Source organism: Hyposmocoma kahamanoa, unplaced genomic scaffold (genome assembly GCF_003589595.1).
Source record: "Hyposmocoma kahamanoa isolate Upper Pololo Valley unplaced genomic scaffold, ASM358959v1 100021, whole genome shotgun sequence".
Classification (NCBI taxonomy): domain Eukaryota; kingdom Metazoa; phylum Arthropoda; class Insecta; order Lepidoptera; family Cosmopterigidae; genus Hyposmocoma; species Hyposmocoma kahamanoa.
The window spans coordinates 12,349,748-12,377,433 of NW_020653200.1; the positions used below are offsets into that span (position 1 = coordinate 12,349,748).

General features: G+C 35.4%; 2 protein-coding genes across 3 annotated transcripts in view; one reads left to right on the forward strand and one right to left on the reverse strand.

Annotated features, from left to right (window-relative positions):
• Positions 1–4,850: 4,850 nt before the first annotated feature.
• Positions 4,851–27,686, reverse strand: part of LOC113226757 — a 94,727-nt gene continuing 71,891 nt past the window's right edge. For both annotated transcript variants that reach the window (XM_026459490.1, XM_026459497.1), the window contains 6 exons: positions 19,330–19,467; positions 17,818–17,970; positions 13,666–13,844; positions 12,267–12,470; positions 6,545–6,691; positions 4,851–6,320 (listed from right to left, as the gene is read on the reverse strand). In XM_026459490.1, the coding sequence (XP_026315275.1) occupies positions 6,003–6,320; positions 6,545–6,691; positions 12,267–12,470; positions 13,666–13,844; positions 17,818–17,970; positions 19,330–19,467 (1,139 nt within the window). In that variant the 3' untranslated portion in view covers positions 4,851–6,002. The remainder of the gene's footprint in view (positions 6,321–6,544; positions 6,692–12,266; positions 12,471–13,665; positions 13,845–17,817; positions 17,971–19,329; positions 19,468–27,686) is intronic.
• Positions 7,629–10,668, forward strand: LOC113226771 (sodium-dependent noradrenaline transporter-like). Its single transcript, XM_026459508.1, has 2 exons — positions 7,629–8,929; positions 9,011–10,668. The coding sequence occupies exons 1-2, from the start codon at positions 7,790–7,792 to the stop codon at positions 9,560–9,562; spliced, it is 1,692 nt and encodes a 563-aa protein (XP_026315293.1). The 5' UTR covers positions 7,629–7,789; the 3' UTR covers positions 9,563–10,668.

Below are 27,686 nucleotides of genomic sequence, written 5' to 3' on the forward strand. Positions count from 1 at the left end.
AAAGTGATTATTTACTTAATATTAAAAACCTTTCTAGTCCTACACTTCTCATTATTGTTTTCTGAAAAACTATAAGCTTAGATAGTAAATAAAGTTTTTGATTATTGTTATAATGTGTATATTAAGCATTACATTAAAAATAAATAAACATTGTTGCTAAGCTATGTAAGCCTTATTGTAAAACTACAAGACACTGTGTGAGACGAAAGAATTCTGATTGAAGATGGCTAATCTGTTTGGAAGCTTTTAATGCTAAGTATTAAACGCAGAAATTAATTAATCAAAATAAACGTCATTATTATAAGAAATAACTATGTACTGATGATTTTAAGAATTAAATAGTGAACGATGATTTATCTTAACTTGTGACGACACGAAATATCTGTTGAGAGTCCCGAGTCTCCAAGGGTGACGTCAAACAAATATGCAATATCTTATTTGTTCGCTAATATACTCTGTGTATTAGTCAATGTGCTGTATAATCATTATTTATAGAATTATCTCGATGCTCTTTGTTCAAAGGTTTCGAGTCATAGCAATGAGTATATTGGGCGAATTGTAAATAGATCACGACACCGAGCGACTTGTAGCCCAATACATTTGTGTCTGACTGTACTGATATGAAGGGTACACGAAAAAAAGGGGCTCATCGACATTTTTGGTAAAATTCAACCTACCATCTTCATTTGATAAATTTCAAACATGCCATTGACGTGATTTATTCAAAACAGCTTAAAATGGGCTCAGTCCACAGTAAACCCATAAAATAAAAAATCCATAAATGACTAATAGGGGCCCATTGCAGCGCAAACACGGCTGGAATGTGCACATTACATGCGGAAGCGTTGAAAAAGGTGCTCATTTTCCAGTCCAATTCAAGAACGTGCCCATTGCGCAGCCATTTTGACCGATCTGTCATACTTTGGCGCGTTGACATTAGGAACGTCAAACACATTTTTAGATTTCGTGGTTCGTTCGATAAAGTTGTGCGTGTTCTTGCGAATTTCGAGTAGAAAAGTAATTCGATAAAATGGAAAGTGAAAGAAAGTATAGCTTTAATTAACTTATATATAACTTTTGCAAATTAATTATGTTTTATTATTTCCTGGTTACCTATAAACACTATATCAAAGAGGTAATAAGGGGCACATTGCAGCAATCATCCCCTTTTTGCTATGTTAATTTGTAAGTTACCTTAAAAAAAATGACACAACTTTGTTATGATTGAACATATTGTTAAAAAGGATGATTTCAGTAATGTTATAGACAAGTGAAATGTAGAATATACAGATAATAACTTTTAATTCTGGCTCTTTAATGAATAATTAAGGTTTAAACTTATAATTAGCCATTTTCTCTAATTAATCTTTTCGTTGATGAGCCCTTTTTATTCCTGTACCCTTCATATATTTTTGCGGCACTAGCTGATGAATAAAAATTTTACTAATCAGTAGTACTAGCACGACTTGCGCGAGAGCAACATAAAGGTCAGTTTATTACGCAAAATGTCTAGATTTGTAAGTTTAATTGAACTGCAATCTTGGTGTTATGTAATTTCCCGAACTCGAAAACAGCACCTCGCGTACCGTATTTAGTATTTTGCGATTAGAACAGACTAGACACCGGACTAGTGCAATTTTAAATACCATAGGGACGCCAAGCTATATCGTTTTGATAAATTCCATACCTACCACTAGATTTGGTAATCATTTGAAATAATAATTGGTTATCGTCCTCGGCTTTACTATACACAGTAAAGTCCAGTAAGTATATGTATAGGGCTACAAGAACACTCCCGTTAATATGCGGTAGAAATTTTAATAATGATTTGGACCAAAGAAGATTTTTTGACTCTACAACTGCTATGATTCGAAATTTATTTTTGTGATAATAATATGTAAACTATGTTTAGTGTAAGTTTAACCAAACTATATTAGAATGTTTAATAAATTACAGAATTGATGTTTTTTACGATTCTTCATTCTTATCTGGAATTCAAATGAAATTCAATTGTGATGAACGAACTTTTTATTTCAATTTTTATTATACCTAGTCGTGCTATAAATTGTATCCCTATACTTAAAAGATATGTCGGAATATTTATGGCACAACTAGGAACTGTATGTGCGTTATACATCTTTTTTCTCAACACTATTCAATTATTCATCGTACATCTGCTTTACAATACAATAACGAAAAACAACATGCAACGAGACGTTCTCAAAAATCATTGTCAATGATGAATTGTCAGTGATGAATTGACAATGATGAGAGCTCAGCATTAATTATTGTCAAGCTTTCTACAGGTCAACACATACCCATCAGTTTATAAGATAGTACGTATTCAATACTAAGCATCTCATAATTGACTTTCTTTCTGTGTTTGTTATTTGAAACGGTCTATGATTTCTGAGTACGTGATTGTCGAAAATCACTACATTCGCATATTTACAATCATAATTTAATATACATATATGAAGATTTAAATGTATATTTATATAACCGACGCCGTATCACCGAAACTACAAAATTATTATTGAATCTAATATTTCAACATTAATATAACGGATAAACGTTATTATTACTCGTTAACCTAATCATAAATTAATAACACAATTTTATAATACTTGGAAAACGTGAGCATCGATTAACATGACACTTATATTTTATCATTGTCTGACCTTTTAAGCTAGTCCACGCCTAAGACGAGCTCACACACCTAGCACGTGGTAGTGATCTGTCTCCACATACAATTGACAACACTGTCAACGGCGCGCAATATGCGTTGTATGACAGCACCTTAAATCAGCATTTACTACGGCATGCGGCATAGAAAAGAGCTATATTATCACTCTGGTCTGTCGTTCTACCTCTCATAATGCCCAATGCAGCATCAAGTACAAATTCAATAATTTTGGCATCTCGAAGCTGCTTCGTCGAAATAATCAAATTCTGAAAGACAGCTCCTTTTTTTTTCATTCTATTAGGGATCGTTTATACTCATCTTGTTATCTTTACACTTTACTTTTGGTTGAAATACTGCCTTTCTCCTTCGCTTAAGTAGATAATGAGCCAAGGCGCGTACTAGCTTAAATGTTCGTATAATTAGAACGGTTTAGGTCGAATTGACCACCTTAGGAAACCCATCCGTCCAGGTATACTATAGGGTATTATTTCTGACAATCGAGACTCAATTTCTTGATTGTTCTGGTATATTGGCAGGCACATAGACGGATTGCAAATTCACAGGGTGGAATTATCGCACAAAATTAAATTTAATACTGCACGGGCAGTTGATTTGTTTATTAATTCAAGTATAACTATATCCGACCTAAAACGCTACAAACTTACAGTCACTTACGTAACTATACTATACCTTTTTGTATTCAGTTTTACACAATTATATTTTTACTGTATGAATTGGATTCATATCTGTCCAGGGGCGCGCACATCATCTACACGCTGTACCGAATCAAACCCCGTAAAAAATGTTGTGTACTAAATATAATTTCTCATTTGTGTTAAACATAATCAAAAATAAACTGCTAATTAAAATACAAAAATTTACGTTATAGACCATATGTTTTACCATTTTGAGCAAGAATTCTTATTATGCCTTCTGTGTGAGCAGTAAGAATATATAAAAACATTGCAATTTTAATAAGCTCACTTATGAAATCAGGAAACCACATTTTTTTTCTGCACATTGGCTGTGAGATGAAAAATTGTGCATTATGCCAAACAAATTACTTAAACAGATATGATCGGTACCAAAAATACATGTGTGCACCCGGAGCAGTCACAAAATTTATTGTAATACAAATTTATATAATCGTATGAGGTACAGTAGCTATAGTACAACATTTTAATAAAAATAGATATCAAGAAGCCGACCACATGACAAGTAGTTGATTATTTATGGTTAACATTAGATATATTGTTGATATCTCGTACACATAAACTGCTTTTCAAAGTCTTGTTTTCCCAGGAAGAATTTGGAATTGTTGTTAAAACACTGAACATCCCGACATTAAGTTCCATCTTCAGGTCAACTCGGATGCTTTAAACTCTCATCGAACTAGTGCTGCGGAATGCACCTTTCGAGTTATGACAGAGTCACCGAATACAAACCGGTCATTCCTAATGAAAACTGCTATTAAATTTAAGCAAGTTTGATAGACTCATTAGCGTCATTATCTTTTCGTTTGTACTACGTGGAATGTTTGTGGTGTGTCGTATTTAGTAAAACGAGTTGTCACACATTTCCTTGAAACATATACTTAGTCTAACTGACCGCCGAGCCGAAGCGCAGTTACCGAGTCTACAAGAATATATACCTATACATATGTAATGTTTTTTTTTAATGGGACAGTATGGGAAATCCGAAACCATAAAAGATACAAGGAAACTGTCTTATGAACCAATGAGTCTTTTGTTGTGAAAACAATTTCGACATAGTCAATTTTTTGGTCAAACGTGTATTGTCCGTAAAATGAATAAAATTGATAAAATTTTTTTTAGTGCTGATCAACTCAATTTCATGAAGGAATCATTTCGTTGTATGAGACGAAAAGGATGGGACAACAGAAGTTGGCTAAATTTCTTAAAATATTTTTTCATACAAAATTAATAAAATGTACAATTTTTTTTAATGCTAACAGACTTAGTTTAATTTTGATCAATTTTAATCATTTTTATGGACAACTCACGCTTGACTAAAAAGTTGACTATGCCAAAATTGTTTTCACAAAAAAGATTGAATAGTTCCTAAGACAGTTTCCTTGTATCTTCTATGGCTTCGAATTTCCCCATACTGTCCCAACTAAAAATACACTCTGTATTTGGAACGTATCTATATGGTGCAAACAGCGAACTACCTCTTATTTTGCAAAGCCGTTGTTTTTGTCTCATTTCTAATTAACTAATTCTTTCTTATTTTCTAGACTCATGATTTTTTTTCCTTTCTTGGTCCTACTTATTGAAAATTTACAATTTATTTTCCAACTCTAAATTGGTAACATTGTTAGTATGCCTTGGTGATTCTTCTGTTGAATTTTACAATCATGTAAAAGTAGTCAATTACATCATTAACCCCACGTCTTGTGAAGATGTAAATGTAACTTATCATCTTTCAATGGCATATTTGTGATGATTTTCTGTTCTTAAATGTATCAAAATCATAATGAAAGAAATCTCTTGCCTACTATCGCTACATCTTGTGATAAATATTGGTTTCCAAATGATAAATATCTCTCACAAAATCGAATAGGCTCTCAATGTCGAATAATTTTAGACAGCATTACGCGTGAGGTGTATAACAGTGGTGTAATCTTTCATGGGAAATGAAAATTTAAACTATTTCTGAAAATTCCTTGAACTCTTAGAAATGGTACACTGGTTCGAACAACGAAGCATTACATTCCATTAACGACACTCAAATGGCTGCGCATCCTCATTACTGGCCAAATCAAACAACGGATTGTTACGGAACGAATACGTCCATGCAATGAATAGACACTACGTAATACAGAAAATTATAAATTAAATTGAAATATCGTATAAAAATTGGAATCGGAAATTGGATTGCGTCGAAACCAACGAAATGGGGATCTCAATGTTGAAATAAAAGTTACAAATTTTGACCTTAAATCACAACCGTCCCTAAAAAAGTTTGTAACTTTATGTACAGTCAACTAAAGGAGCCGTTGTAGGTGACCAATATACATATTTCATGATAACTTTACATTAATGACAAGGCGATAGGTACAACCCTAAATAAATATGAAATTTTTACCTTCATTTTACCGATTTCTTTTTACTTCTTTGTTTTACTTAACTTTCAAAGGCGTTCAAATTGTTTGTAAAGTTATCATGACGAGATGTTTACCTAAATAATCAGAGACTTTAAATTGACTGTATACACGCTGAAATTGCGCATAGTCTAGATCCTAAAAATGTTGTATTCTAAACAACTACGTTCATGCAGAGGAATTACACTATTATTACGGATCTTGGCTAGTGCTGTCGTCTTTTGCTTCTGGAAAGTAGCTCTGAGAATCGTCCTCGGCGGTAATGCAGTCAGTGTCTGAGGTAACGCACTTTGCAGTGGTTTGTCCGCCTTCTGCTTCTGTATATGGCTTCGCGTCTGTAGTTTCGGAGAGAGCGGTTTCATCCTTCTCTTCGATAGATGAATGCTCGTTCCGTAGGCTGGCACCACCACATTCGCCCGTTGGCCGCAGAACAAGATACATCAATAAGTCGGACAACGATATAATTCCTATTACTTTGTCCTCTTCGTCCACTACAACCAAACGATGCACCTGCAAGTGAAACCAGTGTTAATCACATGCGTTAGCGGAACTATATATATAATAATAATATAATATAATAATATAATTTTATGAACAAGTAATTGTCGAAATGTCTTTTTACATAAAAAAATAAGAACATTTCCGGTGAAATGAGTCCCCCAACGATATCAATTTCATTTCATAGAATTTCAAAAATAATTAAAACTTAGTAAAAATATAATAATTAGACCAACCTCAGCCCGTACAATTCTCTCCATAACATCGAATAATGTTTCGTCGAGCGTGCACTTCTGAACTCCTTCAAACCACTCATTCCGGTGCTCGTTTGCCATTTTCAATGACACGTCCAAATTGTTATATGTCTTCTCAGCAGCCAGATTCTGTGATAGCAAAGAAAATATTACAGTTACTGCGTAAGTTTAGTAAAATAGTACCTGATAAAAGCGGTAGCGGCAGGAGCGACAGTTTACGTAAGTTATGTTGCGCTGCACACGGGATAATATCAACAAGTTTTATCTGATGACATTTAATAACAAGATGATTGAAAAAAGTTCCAAACAGGTTGTCTATTCATATCAATTATCAATTAAATAGTTTTTTTAAATTATCGTTTCAAATAACAACAATTGTCTATAGTACCAGCACGCTATGACTGCGGTTTTGACGTTTGTCCGCTCATCAAGTTTCGTATTAATTCATAACTACGGCTACGTTGAAGAAGCCAATTGATGTACATTGTTGTCAATAGTGACGTGCAGTAAAATTTATGGAATGTATAATTTTATGACATAACTCGGCATTTGTTTTTGAATATTTTTTAAATGAAATTAATCCGATCGTCACTTATAGGATCGCTGGCCAACACAACTTCTACCTCCGGCAAACTCGCGTCAAAGCTCAATGCAAAACAAAGCAGTTTCGAATTGACGATATATTAAGTAAACATTTTTATTTTCGTTTTATTAAAACTTTTTAATCGGTTACCCCTTGAATACTAGTTATAAATTTAAAAACTTATAAACGCGAGTCGTATTTGATTATGTTTTTATCGATAGTTAATTGAGATTTGACCTCACTATTGTAATCTCGCTAAACGGCCATTACAGCGTGCCGGTACTGTAATTTGGTACGCACTTTTTCAACCTACTCAGTTCAGCAGTAGGCCTGTTACCACACTGCCTGACTTTGCTATTACTAGAAAAACAACGGCAGAGTAAGTAGTACATACATACATACATGCTGAATTCTCAACATTAGGTAAGGGTCTGAAAAGATTGTGACTTGTCAGAATACGATCTAGGGCACACAAAAAACTCATTCAAATTGATGGCCTTTACAGAACAGACCGCATTTTGAAATTTTCTAACGTGATCTCTAGGGTCATGACTTGTATTTTCGCCTAATTCGAGTATCGGTGTACTACGAACACGAATAATTAAATTAAATATTACAAGGGAAAGAATAACAGCTAGTCAGCTATGGACGAGACATATTTATCTCGAAAAACTTACATCTTACTTCTAATTTACTTATCAACAAGTGTTGGAAATTTAGTAAATCAAGCAAACACTGCAGTGACCAACGGCACGATTGGATACCTTGTGTGGTATTTTCTAGCTAGTGTATTTGTAGGCATACCCTTAGCGTACATGGAGTTATCACTCGGCCAATTCACTAGACGGAATGTTATCGATATTTGGAAAATACGCCCGTGCCTATCTCATATTGGGTACATCGTTGTAATATGGCAAATTATAATATTAGTTTACAATCACACCGTCGTCACCTACTTAATGCAGTACTTTTTAGTCAGTTTCCAAAAACCAATACCGTATCACACGTGTGGTCAGTGGTCATACCAGAATTGCAACATCATAGAAAAAAATTATACAGTGTACTGGGTATGCGTCAGAGGTAAACAAAAAAGAATGGACTTTTGTAATAATATTTACACCACATACCCCGAGTATCAATATTACCGTTCCAATGCAATGCAAACTCAAGAAAATGCAATTTCATTGAATTGGCGTATATATCTCACGTCCGGATTGGTTTTAGTCGTTGTGTACTTTCATAATTTTAAAAAGCTAAATTCTGCAAAGTGGTTCTTAATACCGTTCGCGTTATATCCTTACATGGGTTATTTTTACCTGTTTGTTGGCTCTATGCAACAAAAAGGCCTAATACAGAAATATGAAGACGCTTTAGATACTGGACTACAGAAATTCCGTCGGTCTGGTCGCATTACCCAGATAATACATCAAATGATTTACGGATTGGGCCTTGGCAACGGAGTGATGATAAATATATCGTCTAAGGCAGCCTTTCGAACTCCATGCTACGTAAACGCTGTGCTGTCGGTACTTATTTCCTTATTTTTTACTATAGTAGCAGTGTTTACAACGGCTTTGATGTCCTGTCCTATTGAGTACAAAAGCATAAACCCTATCTTGAGTCTTCCGATGTCATTTACGTTCGAGAAGGTCCCGATGATGCTTTATGAATACGATAGCAACGAGTATTTTCTTATAACTAATTACAGCGCACAAACTATGCTAGGTATAACCACGGATATCGTTATATTCTTCAGTTTATTAGAAATACTAACGAAAAAAGTACCATTATTTTCCAAATATCCAAGCGCTGCTTACGCGATCATGATCGTTGTGTTTTTCATAACTACAATTCCGACGATGGGCCCATTCGCTAGGCATGTCGTGGCCACGGGCTATTACAGAATCATGAATATAGTATCTACTTTTATCGTAATAACACAGTGCTTTTGTTTCATACTTTGGTATGGGTTCGAAAGATTTTCCGAAGACGTGCATTTCATGCAAGGCATTAAGCCTAATAATTACTTGAAGCTAAGTTGGGCAAGTGCAATTTTCGTTTTGGTCTACGTTATCTTCAGTGAACTATATTTCGTAATGAAAAATCCTAGAGGTGTAGGTGACAAAATCGGGTTCTTTACTCTTGTGACGTTCGTGGTACTTGTGGTAAGTTTGACAGGCATCAAATTACTAGTGGCCGCTTTAAAGAGTAAGCAGGCTTTTTGGAAAGCAATCGAAATAGATCCCAGTTGGGGTCCTAAAAATAAATTGCTTCGTCGGAGTAGAGCCCTATTTTCGGCTCAAGCTATGACCAAAGAGTATATCTACAGGCAATACCAGCTGCAAGCTGGAATACAAGAACGTCAAAAACGTGCCAACCTGCGAGTGAACTATGGTGATGAACTCTCCACAAATTAAGGCTGCGGCTCCAGAAGTAGCCGAAAATAATTAAAAAATACGCAACTGAATACTATTTCAATATGTTAACAGCAACACGTGAAAAAAATAGCCCAGTACAGAGCGTGTCAGTGGTAGTCCAATACTTAGGGCGCCATCAAACTAGACACTTGTAGAAGCGCCGCAACGACGTGTAAGTGGCGCTGCAGCCGCGACAATACTTATTACGCTTGTATAGTTCACGAACTACGAACTATTAGGAATATGTACACGTTCTTAATAGTTCATCCGTCTTTTTAGTTCAGTACCATCTAGGAACAGTCTGCGTTGATAGTTCACATGTCTTTTATTCAGTAGAAATGGTGCGAGCAGGACAATTAGCGATTTTTCACTGCTTTTAGTACAAGTTCGAGTGAGATGCATGACTGAACATTGCCAGCTCGTTTTAAATCTCTAATACGTACATTATGTATATATGTAAACTTGTAAAAAATTAAGTGCGCATATTTCTAGTAGGTAAGTATTTTATCTGTATGTATAATATCAATCTACATGTACATGAAATCGTTGTAAATATTAATTTTTGAGCACACCATTCTACCTAATTAAATTCCATTATTGTCTTGTAAAAAAAGGATTGTTAGTTAGAAGGACAGTCTTGAACCCGTAGGGTGTGAATCAAATAGCACCGATTCCATAAAAATTGTATTTTTGAATATTAGAAATCCGTAGTACGAATAGTTCATAAAATAACTAGTTTGGAACGTTCGTTCAATGTACGAGGAAGAACAAGACGAACTAAATGAACTAGAAGACCGACCTACTTCAGTTGACCGATTGAACTAGACAGGATCGCTCCCTTTATGGTCTAAACAGGCACAAGTTTACTCCTAATTTTCATACAATATTTAGAAGCGCAGCTGCAGCGCCACATTCGCCCCACTTTTCTAAACTACACTACACATACTACAAACACGCCGCTCCAGCGCTTCTTCACGCCTCTAATTTGAAGACGCGCTTAGGATTAAAATAATTTTATGTTTACACTATGAAATTGGAGATTGTTTGAATTCAATGAACTGATTATTATATTATAATAAAACGTCAAATACTTTTTTCGTGTTTGAAAATGTTAAAGCAATCCTTCTAAACTGAAAGTGTCTCTAACTCTTTTGTAGCGGACAGTATCAATGGGGTTCGGGTGCTATTGGAGTGTGAGCAAGACCAAAGGAAATATACTTACAGTTTATTAATATTTATTACAGTTTATTATTAATACACAGTTACAACAAAAACAGAAATAATAATGACAAATATTAAGGAAAAGGCGCCAAAAACAAGTACATTCTAATTTGGAATTTGAATATAAAAGTAAACTATTGAAAATACTGTTAAAATTCGCTACACCTTCGTCTAGGCCACCTAAGATATTGTTCAACGGAATGAACACACATGAACAAATCTATTTTCGTAGACTGAATACGGAAGTGAATCATTAGTCCTTGAAAACATACTGTAAGATTGATGAAATCACAGTTCAAAACGATGAATAGCAGAAAAACAAACTGATCAAGTGACTAGTATTTGAAAACGGGAATAAACCCGATTGAATTCATAGTAAGATTATTTTTACTAGGTGCTGTCTCGGCCAGAAATCATCGGAGCGCGATTGCAATATTGCGCTCTCTCTTCCACTACAAATAGGGTTACGGACCAGTTATGAGCACATTGTGTAACCGCAGGGCTGTGCATTACTGCAATTAGTAGTGTAAGTACGACCGGAAATAAAATATATTTGTTAAATAATGGTTAAATATAAAATTATAGTATTAAAAACCTAAAATAAGTAAAGTCACGAATGTGTGCGACATTAATACTTTTATTCTCAGTATCTTTAATTTAGGTCAAACATTTGAACTTATTATTGATAACAAAGGTGTTAAAATAAAAAAGGCTGCCACATTTAAACAACAGCAGATGATAAATTACTTCGCTGTTTTTATCGATAACGGGCTTGCTCACGCGTCTCGTACTCTCCACATTAAGCAAGTGGGAGAGAGAGAGCGCTATATCGCAGTTCCGCTATGATGACTTATGTCGGAGTCTGCAGCAAATAAATAATCTTACTATAATAGGTAAGTACCTACTTATGTTGCATATCTACCCTATTATCCCCATCTTTCGACCAGAGAGGCTAGCATGATAGGGCGTGACTTGCGCGAGAGGGACATAAAGAAACACCATTCTTGCATAGAGTATCTCGCGTTTTATGTCGCTCTCGCGTAAGCGCGCCTTGTCGTACTAGCCTTACAGCTTGCACTGGCCGTGATCACAGACTGATCAGTTATCAATGTTAGTATAATGCGATAAACGCGAAAGTTCAAAAGTGTATAATTATGGTCAATGATTTTTTTATACTGTATCAATTTTGTAGGACTAATTAAGTTTCAATGTAGGTCTTCTCTAAGGCGAAAGTTCATATATGATTATGTATACATTAATGAAAACGTATTCTCAATAAGGTCAAAACAAACATGCTATGTCAGTCACTGGCATACTTGAACCCTGTATGCTAGTAGTGCCTTGCAATAATTTAATGTGCAAATCAACGTACATCTACTTCCTAGGTGAAAGTACTTTGATCATTAAGGTCAGTTATAGAAGTTATTTAATTAATTCAATTATTATTGATCCCTATTGTAACTCATTCAACGGTATTACTTACAATGACATCAAACTTGGCGTAAATATCCTTGAGACGCCCCTCGGCGTCAACGAGCGGCAGCGCGGAGACGCGTCTGTTGACAAACTTGCTGAGAGCGTCTATGATCGACGTCTCCTCAGTCGCCGTCTCGATATCGTTCAACGTGCCGATGCGCACGTCTCGGAGCTTACTTTGAAGGTACTTCGGCTTAGGTAGCTCATTTATCTGTAAATAAATTTTTTAAATTTTACTGCCGTCACATATTGGTTTGTTAGACAAGAGGAGGGTGACCGGTTAGCCATTGCGGCTTCTTCCGAGGAGCCCGAGGTTGACATTGTGCCTGACTTCTCTGAAGGAGTTGCAAATTATAAGAGCAAGATTAATTTTCGCTCGAACAAATTTTTCCCTATGAGATCACGGAAGAAAAAGAAATCTGGTGCTACGAGATCATGATGTGTGATTGTCAGGCTTCCATCAGGACACGTTCCATTATTTTTTTTTATGAGGAGGGGGATCTCTCCAAATTGTGAAGTATGCGGAAATCCAGAGGTGTACATAATTTTATGGAGTGTGTTCGGACGGAATCTTTTAGGGTGCGATTATTTAATAATAATTTATTGTCAGACAACATGATCCATAATATTTGTTAGTAAAAGTAGTACTTAAGCTAGTGTTAATGTGAAATAATAATAAAAACATAAAAATAATTTTGTATAAAAGGTGGAGGACAGCGCAACCAGCCAATGCCTGGGCTATGGATTGCTAGCGGTGTGCGAACGCATCAACCGCCCCAGCATTGGGGACTCCCACCTATCTGCCCGTGTGTTCAGGAGGCCGTTCGTGCTGTGACGCATGCGACTGAATAGCGACGCGCTTCGCTTTCGTATGATATTTACACAGGTTGGTTTCGGTAATAATAATGTTGGGCGGTTCCCACCCGTTTCGTCTGAGCCAACAAGTAGTTCGAAGATTTTGTATGGTTATTTGATGAATTCTATTAAGCATTTTCTTGATATATTTAAGTTTTATTAATGGAACTGACATGTTAGGGACTGAAAGCCCCTAAATAAATAGTATCAATTTATTAAATAATGTCAAAAATGCAATTATAATAAAAATCATTATCAAAACAAAGTTAATGATGTTACGTACATACATACAAACACGCCTGTCTCCTACTGGGGCAGGCAGAGGCTATGAGCCTGTGCGCTCTTGGCATACTCCTTGCACTTTCTCCGCTTGCATCAATCATACGTATACTTAACACGTTTTAACGGAGAATTCTCCGTTAAAACTCATACGTATACATGATTATACAAAAATTTCAAATACCCTATTTATAATTTTACTTCCTTTATCTGATGCAAGTATTATATGCCTATACCTAGAAATGAAACCTATTGGATAAAATTAGGCTTACATATAGGAAGAGGAAACGCAATATCCTCTTGTGTGTAAGTATGTAGAGAACGTTGCCGGTGTCGGGGTCGATTACGGGCAGCCGGTGTATACGATTCATAATTAGAATGCGAATCGCGTCGTACAAAGACGAGTCCGGCCCGATCGACACTAGTGGCATCACTGACCCCTTAAGCACTTCTGTAATTCAAAAAAACACTAAATAAATAATGGTATTCTAGAATCTTATGATAAATGAGAACATTGAAAATTATTGTTAGTAACAATTACACGATGTAATTGGATGACAACAATTGGTGTTAGTTAATTTTTTTTTAAATACAAGTTGAGAAAATAATGTCGTATTTTATTTTAATAAGTGTATAATATTGCCATTACCACAAATTAAAACTCAGAACCAAGACAAATAGACTCAAAGTACAGAAGGATTTTCGTCAGGAATCGATTCTCTTACTCTGGTTGAGGCACGTGCCTGCCTAGAAGTGAGTTTCGTATGTTATTAATATTCAACATTGACTAGGAGGTGCGAGGAATCTCATCCGCTTCATGGCGGTATCTGCAGACCCAGCTTCCGCATAACTTCAAGTTGGATATGTGCTTAGTCAAGTCACGATGACCCGTGAGAGAGCGGGTCCGCATTCTGTGCCTCTACCATGAGATTACAATGACAGTTATCGCTAGCAACCGCGTAAAATATTTGTATACAAAATGTTTCTTCTAGTGACCGCTAGAGCGCTGTTTAATTTGTCATACAAAATGGTGAAGTAATTTACAAGGTCTCGCTAGCGACAACTGTCACAGTAATTTCGTAGTTGAGGCTCTGATGTCAGTCCTGCCCAATGTCACTTTTTTGCACTGTAGGCGTTAAGCAGAGCCCTCGGGTGTTCAAAGACCGATGATCCCGCAGGACGAGTTTTGTGATGTGATCTCAATGAATGGGTCGGATCCGATATTTCCTCTCTAGCATCAATGTGAAAGTACCCTAAAACCCAACGTAGTGTTTAAAACAATCACACAGTTCACAACGTATGTTTGAGAAACCAGCGCGTGTACAGCTGCTTGACTGTATGAATTTACATAACAACTATTTTCCTAATATCTCTCGGCAACATTCGGATCTCCGAATGCACAAGAATATAAATTTCATTGTTAGATTTATCATCTATAATAATAGCCTTCAGAACTACATACATTATTGCCTTACATCAGTGCATCTAAAAACAACATTTTCATTACCAGTATGAACGACGATTATACGCTCACCTATAAAAATTTATTTCTTTACACCTTTTTCCTTTTTATCTGTCCAACATTTCCCTTTTATGTGCGATGTGTGCACATTATATGATTCATCCATGCAGACAATATTTTTGGCGCAGGCCCTCACGAATCTTTTAAGGCGAAATCATGCTTTTCCAAAAAGACTTCCTTCTTACTGTTTGTGTATATCCATAAAAAATCTCTCCAATTTTTTAATGGTCCAGACAACCTCCAAACTCGCCAACCTCCAAACTCGCCAACCTCAACCAACTTCGCTTTTAAAGTCCTCAAAGAAGGTAGATCCTTAAAGCGTAAATTAAAGCCGTAACTCATGTTACGTATGACATATAGTCGAAAGCGGTATAGACCACCCATGTGACAATAGTGGTCGTTTAGGAATTGGACAAGGAACAAAGCCACATGTTACTGCAAGACTCGCGATTGCCTTGTATGACCAGGGGGCGTATTACGAACTTTTAAAGAACCATGCAAGATCCAGAAAATTCTATTTACGCCCAAAAACTGAGTGGATAAAATTCGTATTACGACATACATATTTCTCACTGACTTCTCGCTGGTTATTTTGTCTATGGCTGGGACTTGACTAGAACCTGCTTTTTAGTGTAACGTTCAAAAACATGGACGAATATTTACCGGTAAGTTACGGTGTTATATTTGCCACTTAGTTTAAGAGAAAAATAATAGATACGTATTATTCATACACGAAAATAAATAAAGACACTGACATAAGACACTATAATAATTATAATGGCCTCCACTGAAATAATCCCAATTGTTTTATCCGCAAATGGGTTAATTCCAGTCAGCCTTTCTAACAGCTTGAGGCGGTTGGATTTCTGTGGCGTGTCGCTTCCAGCACAAATGCAGAAGGCGGTCCTGCTCGATACGGCAAGTATTGTTCGCCGGTTTTTGAACCTGAGTCCCTGACCCCGGCCGACTGTGCCATTGCCGGGAAATACTGCCTCTCCCATTTAAAATTTCAAAATTAATCTTTTAGGCCTTGGGAGAGGCGAGAGTCTAAAATAGATATAATAATAATAATAAAGATACTATATAACAAAATCAATACACTATATTTTAATTTTTGTAAATAAAAGAAAACGCAAATTAAGTCTCCGAACGACGACGTCAAACGTCGATGAAATTCCGCGGGTAAATGTTTACAGCTTGTTGAAAACATGTCAATAATATTTTAAGAATATTTGACTATCAAAAAAATTGTAAGAAATTATACTTGGCTTTAGTGAAAAATAACCTTAGTCTCAACCAATATATCGGTAGATTTTGTAGGTCTCGAGGTGCGGTTTCAGTTCATCGCAATGATTGTGGACCATATTTTTGCTGAGCCGGTATCTTTTCATAGATTTTTGTGCATCCATTCCAAACGGATCACTACGATCTCGCAGTTGTCTTCTTTGGATTTTTCCATATTATTATCGTGTGAAGCATCACGTTTGAGACACTCAAACATTTCGTATTCATCACACATGATGAAACGATTGCAAAAAAATATATAAACTCAAAATTATAATAATTATTATACTATTATGCACAAAACAAATCAATAAAAGCTACACCAAGACACTGTAAACTGAATGGTTTATTGCTGTTACTTTTTGACACATCAACCGTGAACAAAATGTCAAAATAACGTTTGTGATCCGATATTACAACCTAGTGTCACGTGATCGCTGACTGGCTCGTATTACCAGTTTATAATACGAAATTACAAGGCAGTTTACTTTACGGCATAAACTGCGAGGAAATAAGAGTTCATATTATATCGTCAATTTTACTATATATTTTTTCCAAAGTGATTGATCCAACGCTTTCACTGTTATGCAGAATCAACACAAAACACCAAATGAGGTTGTATCGACTCTTAACATTTTTAGTTACGAGTTATCACTAAATTACAGATTCCAACATCGACAAGGGCCTACTCAATTAAATATATATATTATTTTGTCACTTTATCGTCTGTAAAAAGTTGATAAGATTACTTTACATTTATTATTAATTATATAAAATAATCCCCGTGCTTAAAATTAACGTGCCTAACAAACTTTGATGTTTTTCTTTCCCTAATACGGATACAAACGTAACGTGATTTTACATAATGGTGAATTTTCATAATGGACATAAATTTTCAATGTCGCACAACAAATCTTTAACTAATTACAATTAAGTAGATTCAAGATTACAGTTCAAGTATACAATTTAATTAGTTTGTTTATTCCAGGGTTCAAGCCATGTACAAAATCCATGTAGAGTGTTTCTATTTTCGCAATGTCCCTCGGCAAACTTCGTCTTTCGGCTGTCGTCGGGTTTTATTCAGTTGCCCTTTGCTTTTGGTATAGAGCAGACGCTTTCAGTAGACTTGGAAGTATAAAGTTGCTATTACATTTTTTATTTATTACCTAACAGGAGGAAAGTCACAAGCACGACAGACAATTTACATCGTGTACTTGTTCAAGAAAGACAACAATGGTTATTTTCAAAAAGTACAAAAAAGTGTTTCTGACTAAGAAAAAAGTGTTGTTTAAATATTATAATAAAGATAAATCAGTTCCTTTTCCTTTCCGTTACTATAAATTTCTGTTAACTTGCTTATTGACATGGAGTAAATGTTATTAAAAATGGGGAAATTCTTTTACAGCTCTATATAGTTCACACGGAAATCAAAACACAACAACGTAAAGTACGGTGTTCAAATACAAATTATTATAGATTTTAAATGTAATAATTAATGGGCATGGAAATTAATATTCGTGTGCATTCGGAAATCCGATGATTGCCGACAGACATTGAGAAAATAGAAGCACTGTATGATGCTATTTCTTAAATCATGTACTGTTAGAAAGGTACTTACGACGCCAAGTCTCAAGGCGGTGCTCTTCCAGCTCTTCCATAGCGACGTTGGGGCTGGTATAGTACATCTGCAGAATCTTGATGAAATCAGTGATAGTCAGCATGCCCACGAACCGCTGACGCTGAGAATCCCATAGTGGAGCAGCACGCACGCCTGCCCCCAAATTCACTTACTTATGAAAATGATACACAACATTATTAAAACAATTCATCAATGAGATTCTTGATATAATTCGCCACAAAAATCATTCGCCATTTAGAACAGATGCAAACATTTACAATAGTCGCTAAGAATAAAGTCCTACATCTTGGGAGGCAGCTCTTCGGGATCTCATTCTTGTGAAAAGAATCAAATGATCTACGTGTGCTCTGTATTCCGTTTTCCAGAAACACCGAATTTGATCGACACTGGCTAATATTAAGTAAGCAGTTTTTAACATTTCAAGGGCAAACTTCTGTGACAATAATAACTTCAACGAATTAATCCTACTCGTGTCTTCGGTGATACGTAACATTCCGAAAAACAAACCACTTAATGACTCTCGTGCTAAGTACGCGTAGCTATCCAAGTAACCTATCATCTTGAGGTTTTTATAATAAACTTACATGAATAATAATAAGACCTCTTCAACATATGCATAATACAAATGTGAATTTTTGGTACGTTTATAATAATGATATGGATTTTTATACAGTTTGCTTTAATACCTTATAGTGGAGATGCCACGAACTGAATTCCGTTCACTTACTTTTGACGTAAATTGTACATCTTAATACGCCTTGATCTGTATCGCGACTGGATGGTATTATTTAATGGTATTATTCAATGTGTAACACATGCAGAAGTAACACAAAACAAAATTACGCTTCAACGACACGATTGTGTTGGCCATCATCGTAACACTCACCCGGCAATACTTCGGCTAACGCAAAGCAGGCTTCATGTCACAGCCACATCGAAAAACGCTATCGAATAATAAATAACAAATTCGCTAAGCTGACAAATATTGTATAATTCGGTTGTGTTGTCTGTTGGGTTCTTATTTCTTTATATATACTTCAATTGTCTAAAAAAAATAGTAAATAACAACGACAATTACATTCTGTCGAACATTAGCACATAATTATCATATTGTTATCACGCAAGTCTAAGCAGATAATTGAAAAAAATATGAAAATGCGTCACCTGTGGTTTAAAGCCAGATCCAGGTGATATAAGCGATAAGCGCGGTAACAATCGTTTACAACTATGATAAATTCTTTTGACGCTCACAAGCGTTTATTTGTACAGCTGATACGTGACGTTACAAAGAAGAGTTACTTAACTGAAAGCGTTTGTGAATAATAATAAAAATCGCATAGTAAAAAACGACCGAAAGAAGGAGAGATGAGGAAAACCGAGTAAAAGATAAAAAAAAATTAATGTGGCATTAAACGAGGACGTCCAGGAAGGAAACATGGAGCGCTACTCCAACAAGAAAGTCACTTCTATGTACAACGAGAATGTACCAACCGTTGTAAACGAGGGCAAAGAATGCTTTCTTCACAAGAAGCTGCGTGTCGAAGACTACCAGCTTGGCAGACGTGGGGATCAGATCGTAGCACTTGTGGAACTTGAAGAACTTCACAAATATCTGGGACTCATCCTCCTCTGAAACATGCAAATATATTTGACAGTTCATAAACATTTTTCTAGCCAATGAATGTAAGTGTTGCGAAGAGTGTGTTTTTGTGTTAAATACAGCAGCCAATTATGCGTAATTAATAAAATCTCTAATAATACTCTGATAAGTTCCCATGCACATGAATTGAACACCGAGTCGATAATTTCGTTGCTTCATAGCATTGTGCTCTAATTATGGTGTCTTAGAATGCTCTAATCATTTAAGGAACTCAAAAGTATTTCAATATTTCGTTTTAGTATATCAGAAGCGCTTTTTAAATTTACATTTTTAAAGGAAACTGACTACACATTTATTAATAAATTATTATCAATATTATTATTGGAAAATGTCACATTCCTAGTATTCAAATCTTAATAACGATTCAAGCCAGGTTAACGTTTGTTTGAAGATGAAATTTTGTAATGGATTTCTAATGAAGTTAATTTTGACAATGTTTAAAATTATTAAAGTTCTAAGAATTTTTACACAAAAGTCTCCTCATAATTCGACACCTCATAGTTTTTCCAATTACCTACATAATTATTCCTTGTGAAAAAAATCTATTTTCTTGACTTCGAAAAAAGCCATACACATAAACATTTTGTAGAAATTATGAATCCTAATGAATCAATTAAAATGGATTGTATGCTTTCAAATTAAATGCTTAGGAACTTCTCTAAATGTTTCATTGTAATTCTTCGGTTTTACAAAACTAACTTTTCTGCCTGTTTGATGACGTAACCGCCCAGAACGAGAAATCAATTTCACAAGTCAATCCAACTTTTTAAATTTAGAAACATAGGCTGTTTCTGCGTGTGAGTCACTGTGGAATAGGGTGAAACGTCTTCACCTGTTGTGTTGTTTCTTTAATGGACATTTCAGTATTTTTAACAACTACACACATCAAAAGTGTCTAGGGATCAAGTGAATATTTTTGAAATAAAAATTATTTAAGCAATATTTACCAAATCCAGTCTTCCAGGACGACTTCTTACTTTAATGCTTATGTTTTATTTAACCGCTTACCCCAATATTTAATTAAAATAAACTAAAATTGATGTTTTTGCAAATTGTGGGAAAAACTCAAATTAACGGCGTCAATTAAATGACAAAAAAATGGCGAAAATGATGATTTTGCTCATTTTTATTGTAAAGATAAGAAAATTAATAATCTGTATTTCCACCATTAACACGAATCACACAATTACAGCGATTTGGCATGCTTAAGATGAGTTCATCAAAATCACTTTGAGGAATGGCCGCCCATGTGTTTTGTAACAAGTCAAAATATTGTTGTAGAGTATGTACGGTATGCATACTCGGCACAGCTCTTCTTTGAAACATATCCCATGCGTGCTCAATTGGATTGAGGTCTGGCGATTGAGCAGGCCACGGCAGAACGTCGATACGAGCTTCGGCAAGAATGCGTGTTACGACTCTAGCCGTGTGTGGACGTGCGTTGTCATGCATTAGTTGAAATGAATCACCCAACTGGCCTCGCAAAGGGATGATAACATCTGAAACAATCCTCTCTGCGTAAACTTGAGCATTGAGGTTACACCTGATCCAAATGAGGTCGGTTCTTCCGCCGATCCAAATACCGGCCCATATAATTATTTTTCCCCCACCATATGGATGAACTTCCTGACAATATCTCAAACGTTCATGACGTCCAGATGTTCTCCAAACTCGAGTACGTCTTGTATCCGGTCTCATACCGAAGCGGGATTCATCCGAAAAGCACACATAGCGCCAGTCTTCTTCCTCCCAGTTTCTGTGTTCGCGAGCCCATCGTAAACGGGTCCTGCGATTGCAGGGTGCAATAGGTGGAACTCTGAGCGGCCTTCGGGATCGCAGACCCACTTCACGTAAACGATTTCGGATTGTTTGACCGCTTATTAGCAAGCCTGAGGAGCTGTGGAGCCTCGTAACCAACATCATGGCGGTCATGGTACGATTCCGTCGAGCAGTATTTTGGATATACCGGTCCTGTCTGCGAGTCGTGATGCGAGATCGTCCTCCATGTCGCTCGGCCACGCTGCCCGTCATGCGATAGCGCGTCCAGAGGCGACTTATGACGCTCTGTGTAGTGTTAAGAGTGAAAGCCACAGCACGTTGCCTGGAACCAGCTTCCAACATTCCGACGGCTCGCATCATCACTTCTCGGGTTAAATGATGTCGTCTCTCCATAATAATGTAAATTGTTTCGGTTCCGATGCAGATATTGTAATGATTTTGTCAAAACGCTATAACTCATTTTTATACAAAACCACATTGACAATCGATTTTCTTCTTATTATCGAATTTTAAACAATATTCCTTATTTAAATGTTAAAACTCACTAAAAAGTATCAATAGCGATACAAAAAAGTTAATATAATTAACCCTAATTGCAGCAATACTCTTAAACGTACTTGATCCCTAGACACTTTTGATGTGTGTATATGTACAAATAATTAATAACTAAGTTACAGTAGAATCAGATCAATAACGAAACTCGACCAATTTTCTCAATCTATTAGACACATTTCAAATCAATTTTCAAAGTACCCGCATCAATATCATATCAATTTATGTTACCAAGAACTATTTGATTAACTCTCATATAATAACCACTAAGCAATCAATCTCGAGTTAGTTAATGTCGAAAATCATTAGGAATCGACTGTCGATAAACGACTCTAATTAATATCACGAGTGAGGCGCCTTGACGTCGAGTTGCGGACACTAGCCCGTTACACCAAGTACCAAGTACCAAGTATCACGAGTGAGTTACATAAGGTGCGTAATACTATGTGCGCTATATATACGTTGTTACAGTATGACCTATGGTGTTGGAGAACCAATATTCGGACAAGATTAAAACATCAAATTTAAGATTTTGTGAACATAACAACCTGTAAAGGCTTTTTGATATGCTTCCGAATTGTAGATATTCTTATTCAAGGTATTCTCTACGTAATTGTGGCATTAGACGTTGCTAGTGTACGTAAGATCAAGGATTAAGTTTAGTTAAGTTAAGTAAGTTTAGTAAGGGTAAGTTCTATGTCATTTACTGAATATAGTAAAGCTTAGGAGAAAGGACTCGAATCGTAATAATTATAACATAGCATACACTAGGCATCTGGAGATTTTGTTGCGATTATAGTTTACATTTCATTTTAATAACATAGAAGAGTAAATTACTTTTTAGTATTCAACCAACGGTTTTCATATGCCTATTTTTTTTATACCAAGTGACTGGACAAACAAGTCTTGCGCCTAGTGGTAAGCGACACGCCTGTCTATAGCAACCCTTCAAAATCGGGATGCAGTAATGTTAACGTTACTGCTTGGCGGCAGAAATGTTTAAGGTGGCTGTATTTCCCGGGACAAACTCTTTCACAAGGAGGTCTACTGCTACTATATGTATATGCTCTGCTGCCTATGTTGATGACTTGATAAATCATTGTATTTCACTAATTATCAGTGAATGGGAAACGGAATAGAGAGAGTTAATTTAGGTAAACTAAAGAAGAATGTGGACATTACCTTCTACAAATCCCAGAACTTCTCGGAACTGATTATATTTGAATATACATATTATTTATTAAAATGTGGCGTACATTGGCGAAAAATTATTATTTCCTGTTTGCTACAAATCATTGTCCCAAAAAATAATATTGTAGTAATGTTTCTATAGTTACTATACCTATTTAAATACTTTAATCATTTCAAAAATAAACTTGAGACAACCCTATGTGTTGAATGTTAAGAAAAAAAGTTAAAAAAAAAATTATACGTATTGATGACGAAATGGGTATGTCTTTACTAAGAAAACGTTAATACTTTAGGTAAGTTAACTCCCTCAATTCTATCACTGAAAATTATACAGGCTATCCTAAAACTTAATAATAAGCCGGTAACACATTGTTGCCAAATTTGTAACAAACAGCCCAGAAAAAAAATTTTTAAAAATCGTATTTTTTTTGTGAAATGAGCATACCATTAAAAAGTTTTTAAAATTACGTCCTGTGTTCAACATTTTTAAGTATTATGATTAAAAATTTGCAAACTTTACTGCTTTAATTAATGTAACGATAATCCAAATAGCCCAGTTAATGAACCCATTTTCAAAGAAAGCCCAAATTGCTAAAGTATCAGAACAAAAAATCAAATGCGTGAAACTTTTTTCTTGAATTTGTTAACCCAATTTTTTTAGGGTCACTTTGACACCTCATATTGTAAAGAAGTATCTGAATTCCAAGGCAATCATTACAAAAGTTGGCGTAATCAATCAAGATGATATAAATGTAAAATGATATAAAATAATAAAAAATAAAATATAAAAAACCTTGTACGTTTCACTAGTTAAAAAACTATAAAATTTAAAAAACAATCCTTATATTGGAAACGATTTTAAGAGCCGTAAAATAATGTGCTCGCAAATTGAAGAGCCGTGAGAGTGTTTAGATTAAAGTTTGTGCTGTCTATATGGTTGTGTGGATTCATATGTGCGTGAATTGTAAGAATAAGTGATTATGTAAGTGAATACGTATGCGTTAGCTGTGCAGAAACAATACGTCGTGTGAAATATATTTTCCTTTGGTAGAAGTTTGCATTGAAAGTCCAACAAAAGTCGTTGCTTGCCTATGGCAAATTTGAAGGTAATAAAAAGTAACACTTTTGTTTGCGACGTTAGATCCTTCATGTTTGCATGTTATATATAAAGGGATTCCCATGACTTCAGTGATCAGTTAATCTGGGTTAGAATCTTTCTTCATTAAAAACCCTTGATGCATATACGAAGCCTTGTTTCATATGCACATGCATCAGTTCAGCAACAATTGGCTTTATCTGGGATACGACGTACATTTTTCATTATCCAACAAAGTAAGGTAATTGCTAAATGTGGGTCTTATCTTGTGGCAATTGATACAGAGTGTTATAGAGTTCCTTTTCCTTAGCTGAAATATCCCTGATTTCACTGCAGGCACTACGAGAATATTGTTCAGATTTTGTTACTAACAATTCCAGCATACTTCGTCTATCGAGTGCGTTTTTTTTCCCAGTTACCGACTTCTTTGTTATCGTATCTAGAACTAATAAAGCTCGTTTATTTTAATTTTTATTTTCAAATAGGTTTGTGTTTTAATTCGGATCCTTTGGTAATAAGCATATTTAGAAGCATACTCTGCTGCTTCATTACATGAATAATGAAGCAGCAGAGTATGCTATGCCGAATTCACATACGTTATAATGCTGTTAGTTAAGTTTAGTTAAATAAACCTTGTCCTTGCGATCTAAAGGTGGGTATCCATTACGTTCGTACACCAAATATACCCCGTGCATCTGTAAAGCAGAAATTAAGCGCATCACTACAAGAAACGGAGTGCCAGCATTGCCAATTTGTGGAGAATTTCCCAGGTTGCGGGGAATTTCAACTAGTTTGGGGGATTTTCGCGATCCTTCCCCCCGCTATGAAGAAATACGAACTCAACTATTGATAGACAAAGCCGAGCAGTTGGAACTTCCACACCACAACTTACCACTCGTAAAATTTAAATATTAAATATAGGTCGAAACTCAAATTACTCATTGATTATTTCCAACATTAACATAGTGTCACCAAATGCGCAACATATAATTAAGTTAGTTAATTTTGTAAGGTAAAGAAAAACGATTTTTTTTTTCAAAGAGTGAAAAGTACTAAATCTCATTAAAATAAATAAATGATTTAAGGTCATCTAATTTTATAATTTTGCAACGCTGCCGAGTGCTCCATAAAAAAAAAAAAAGGTTCGCGCATGCAACTGGTCCTGTTTTTATTTGAACGTTGAGCGAACATGTCGTCCCCAGAATTAGTAACAAGAGAGCGGCATACATTTTAATTGAACATATTGTTCCCGAGCTAAATATTTCTCTTCGGACCACTTCATAGCGATGAATTCGCGGTAACTTAACAAATCATAGCGAAGCGCAGAGCGTGACACCCGAAAACGTTTTGCCTTTCGTCCACGATCACACTGCACTCCGCTTTGGGTTCCCGCAAAAACCACTAACGCGCGGAGCGCTCACCGCGGAGATTGCAACGTTGTATGGGAACCTATCCACTAATGGAGTACTTGCAGATGCGCGGAGCACAGTCGGTGCGCGAACATAATGGATACCCACCTTAACACACAGAGAAATGAAAATCAAAGAATCCAATTCCGCTTAAATTCCCTGAGTCTTTTCACGATTACGTACACTAGTCATTTTCTACCATTTTACCACATCAATGTTTTGTTCATTGTACATGACTCCTAGGATATTAAAATTACTTCAACTTTAATTTAAAATTACTCCGAGACATTGATAAGGTTAAATAAATCACATTCGCAGTTACAGACAGCGAGTAACTGCCGTCCATGCGCGTCATTAAGCCATTTAGAAAATTGCATAACTTGGTGTATGGAAGTAAGAATCCTGAAGAAATGGACACCGCGGCAGCGAAGCGGCTAAAACCGGTAGCATTTGTTTACAAAATAATTACATAATACTCGTTGACAAGCTGATTCAGAATTATCTTTTTATCACACTTGCTCATAAATGGTATGGTATGGTGGCTAACTTGACTATAATGCCCCAAATAAAAACCACGATAAGGATTTTTTTTATTTATCGACATATTTTCTTACATGGTCAGGTTCCAGCAAGGAGGTTACTTAAGTTCGAAATTAAAACATTCGCTTAAAATGTTATCTAAACAGAAATTCAATTGCAATTCAGCCACATACTATTTAAATACTTAATTATTAAGAATTTCTTGATTTTAATTATTTTCTGCGTAAAAAATTCACTTTTTTTATAATCCATCATGGATGGCTGCACGCGTGTTTGCTTTTTGCAAGATTTTAGTTCGAATTGTATTACCTATGTAAAAATTAAAAAAAACAATAAAAGTAGCCCCCCATTTGCCAAATCCATAATTGTTGTGTTGTGAACTACATTTATTTGTATTTATCTCCTCGCAAATATGATTAAAAACACCATATGTACCACTCACGGTAAAAAATACAAAACTGGAGTTATTAAAACCCTCAGCCTTTGGCTTCGAGATTCTAATAGAACCTCGTTAGTAATTTCTTATTTACCGTCCTTAATACACAATATACTATTTAAACGCCATTTGATACTAACGAGTCACTGTGTCACATTACATCACCACATCATTACAAGAATTGTAAATTGCAGTCGTTGGACATAACAATCGTAGCGTACCCAACGTTAATAAAGTTTACTAAGTTACGACAATATAAATGACAATTTTTACATATAATTAATTGCATAAAAATAAATTAATTAGTCGAAATAGTAACAAAAAATTATAAATGAAAATAGTAACAAAAAATTATAAATGACAATATTAACAGTACAGATACTGGAGCTTCGATGGCTTTCGAGAAAAGCGGCCTTTCTCAAAATCACGTAACACATCAGGAAGATGGTGCAAAAACAAGTGCAGAATATTTAAAATACAAATTTGACGAATCGTATACAGTTCCATGTTGTCAAGTGGTTATTTTAAACAATAAAAAGCTCAGCGTACTTTTTCATAATAAAATTAGGCTCATTCTGAGCGCTTTTGTGTAATAAGACAAAAATTGACTATTTCGGTTTGGGCCACTATTCTTGAAAAGCAGCAATAATAGTGACAATTGTTTGTGCTGGCAACGTTATACTTGCTAGTACGTAACACGTGATAGCTGCTTTATTAGCAGCACGAGTACCTAGACAACGTACGAGGAAACAGTAGCTTATCTGCACGTACCCATACGTCGTTCACTGTTGAACAGATTCATTTGTTTATTTACCTACATTCGCCAACGACGGAACTTTAAATTAGCTACTAGAAACAACTGATGATGTCAATCAGAACTTAAAACCCATGTAACAACTAGGCAAATCTTTATATATATATATATATATATATATCTCTCTCTCTCTTCATATAGTTCATACTCTATTACCGAGGTATGTTACACTGCCCAAATAAAATTGTAAATTTGTTATCAGAAAGAAGAAGAAATACAAAACAGTATTAGGTATTCCAAGAAAAGAGACAAACTACAAAGACGCTATTGCCAAGGGCGAGTAGTTTAATTACGTGTTTTCAGTGAGTATTAGAGACATTTATATGATTAGTAACGGGACCAGTAAAGAGGCCGAAACGTTGGTTAGTTTG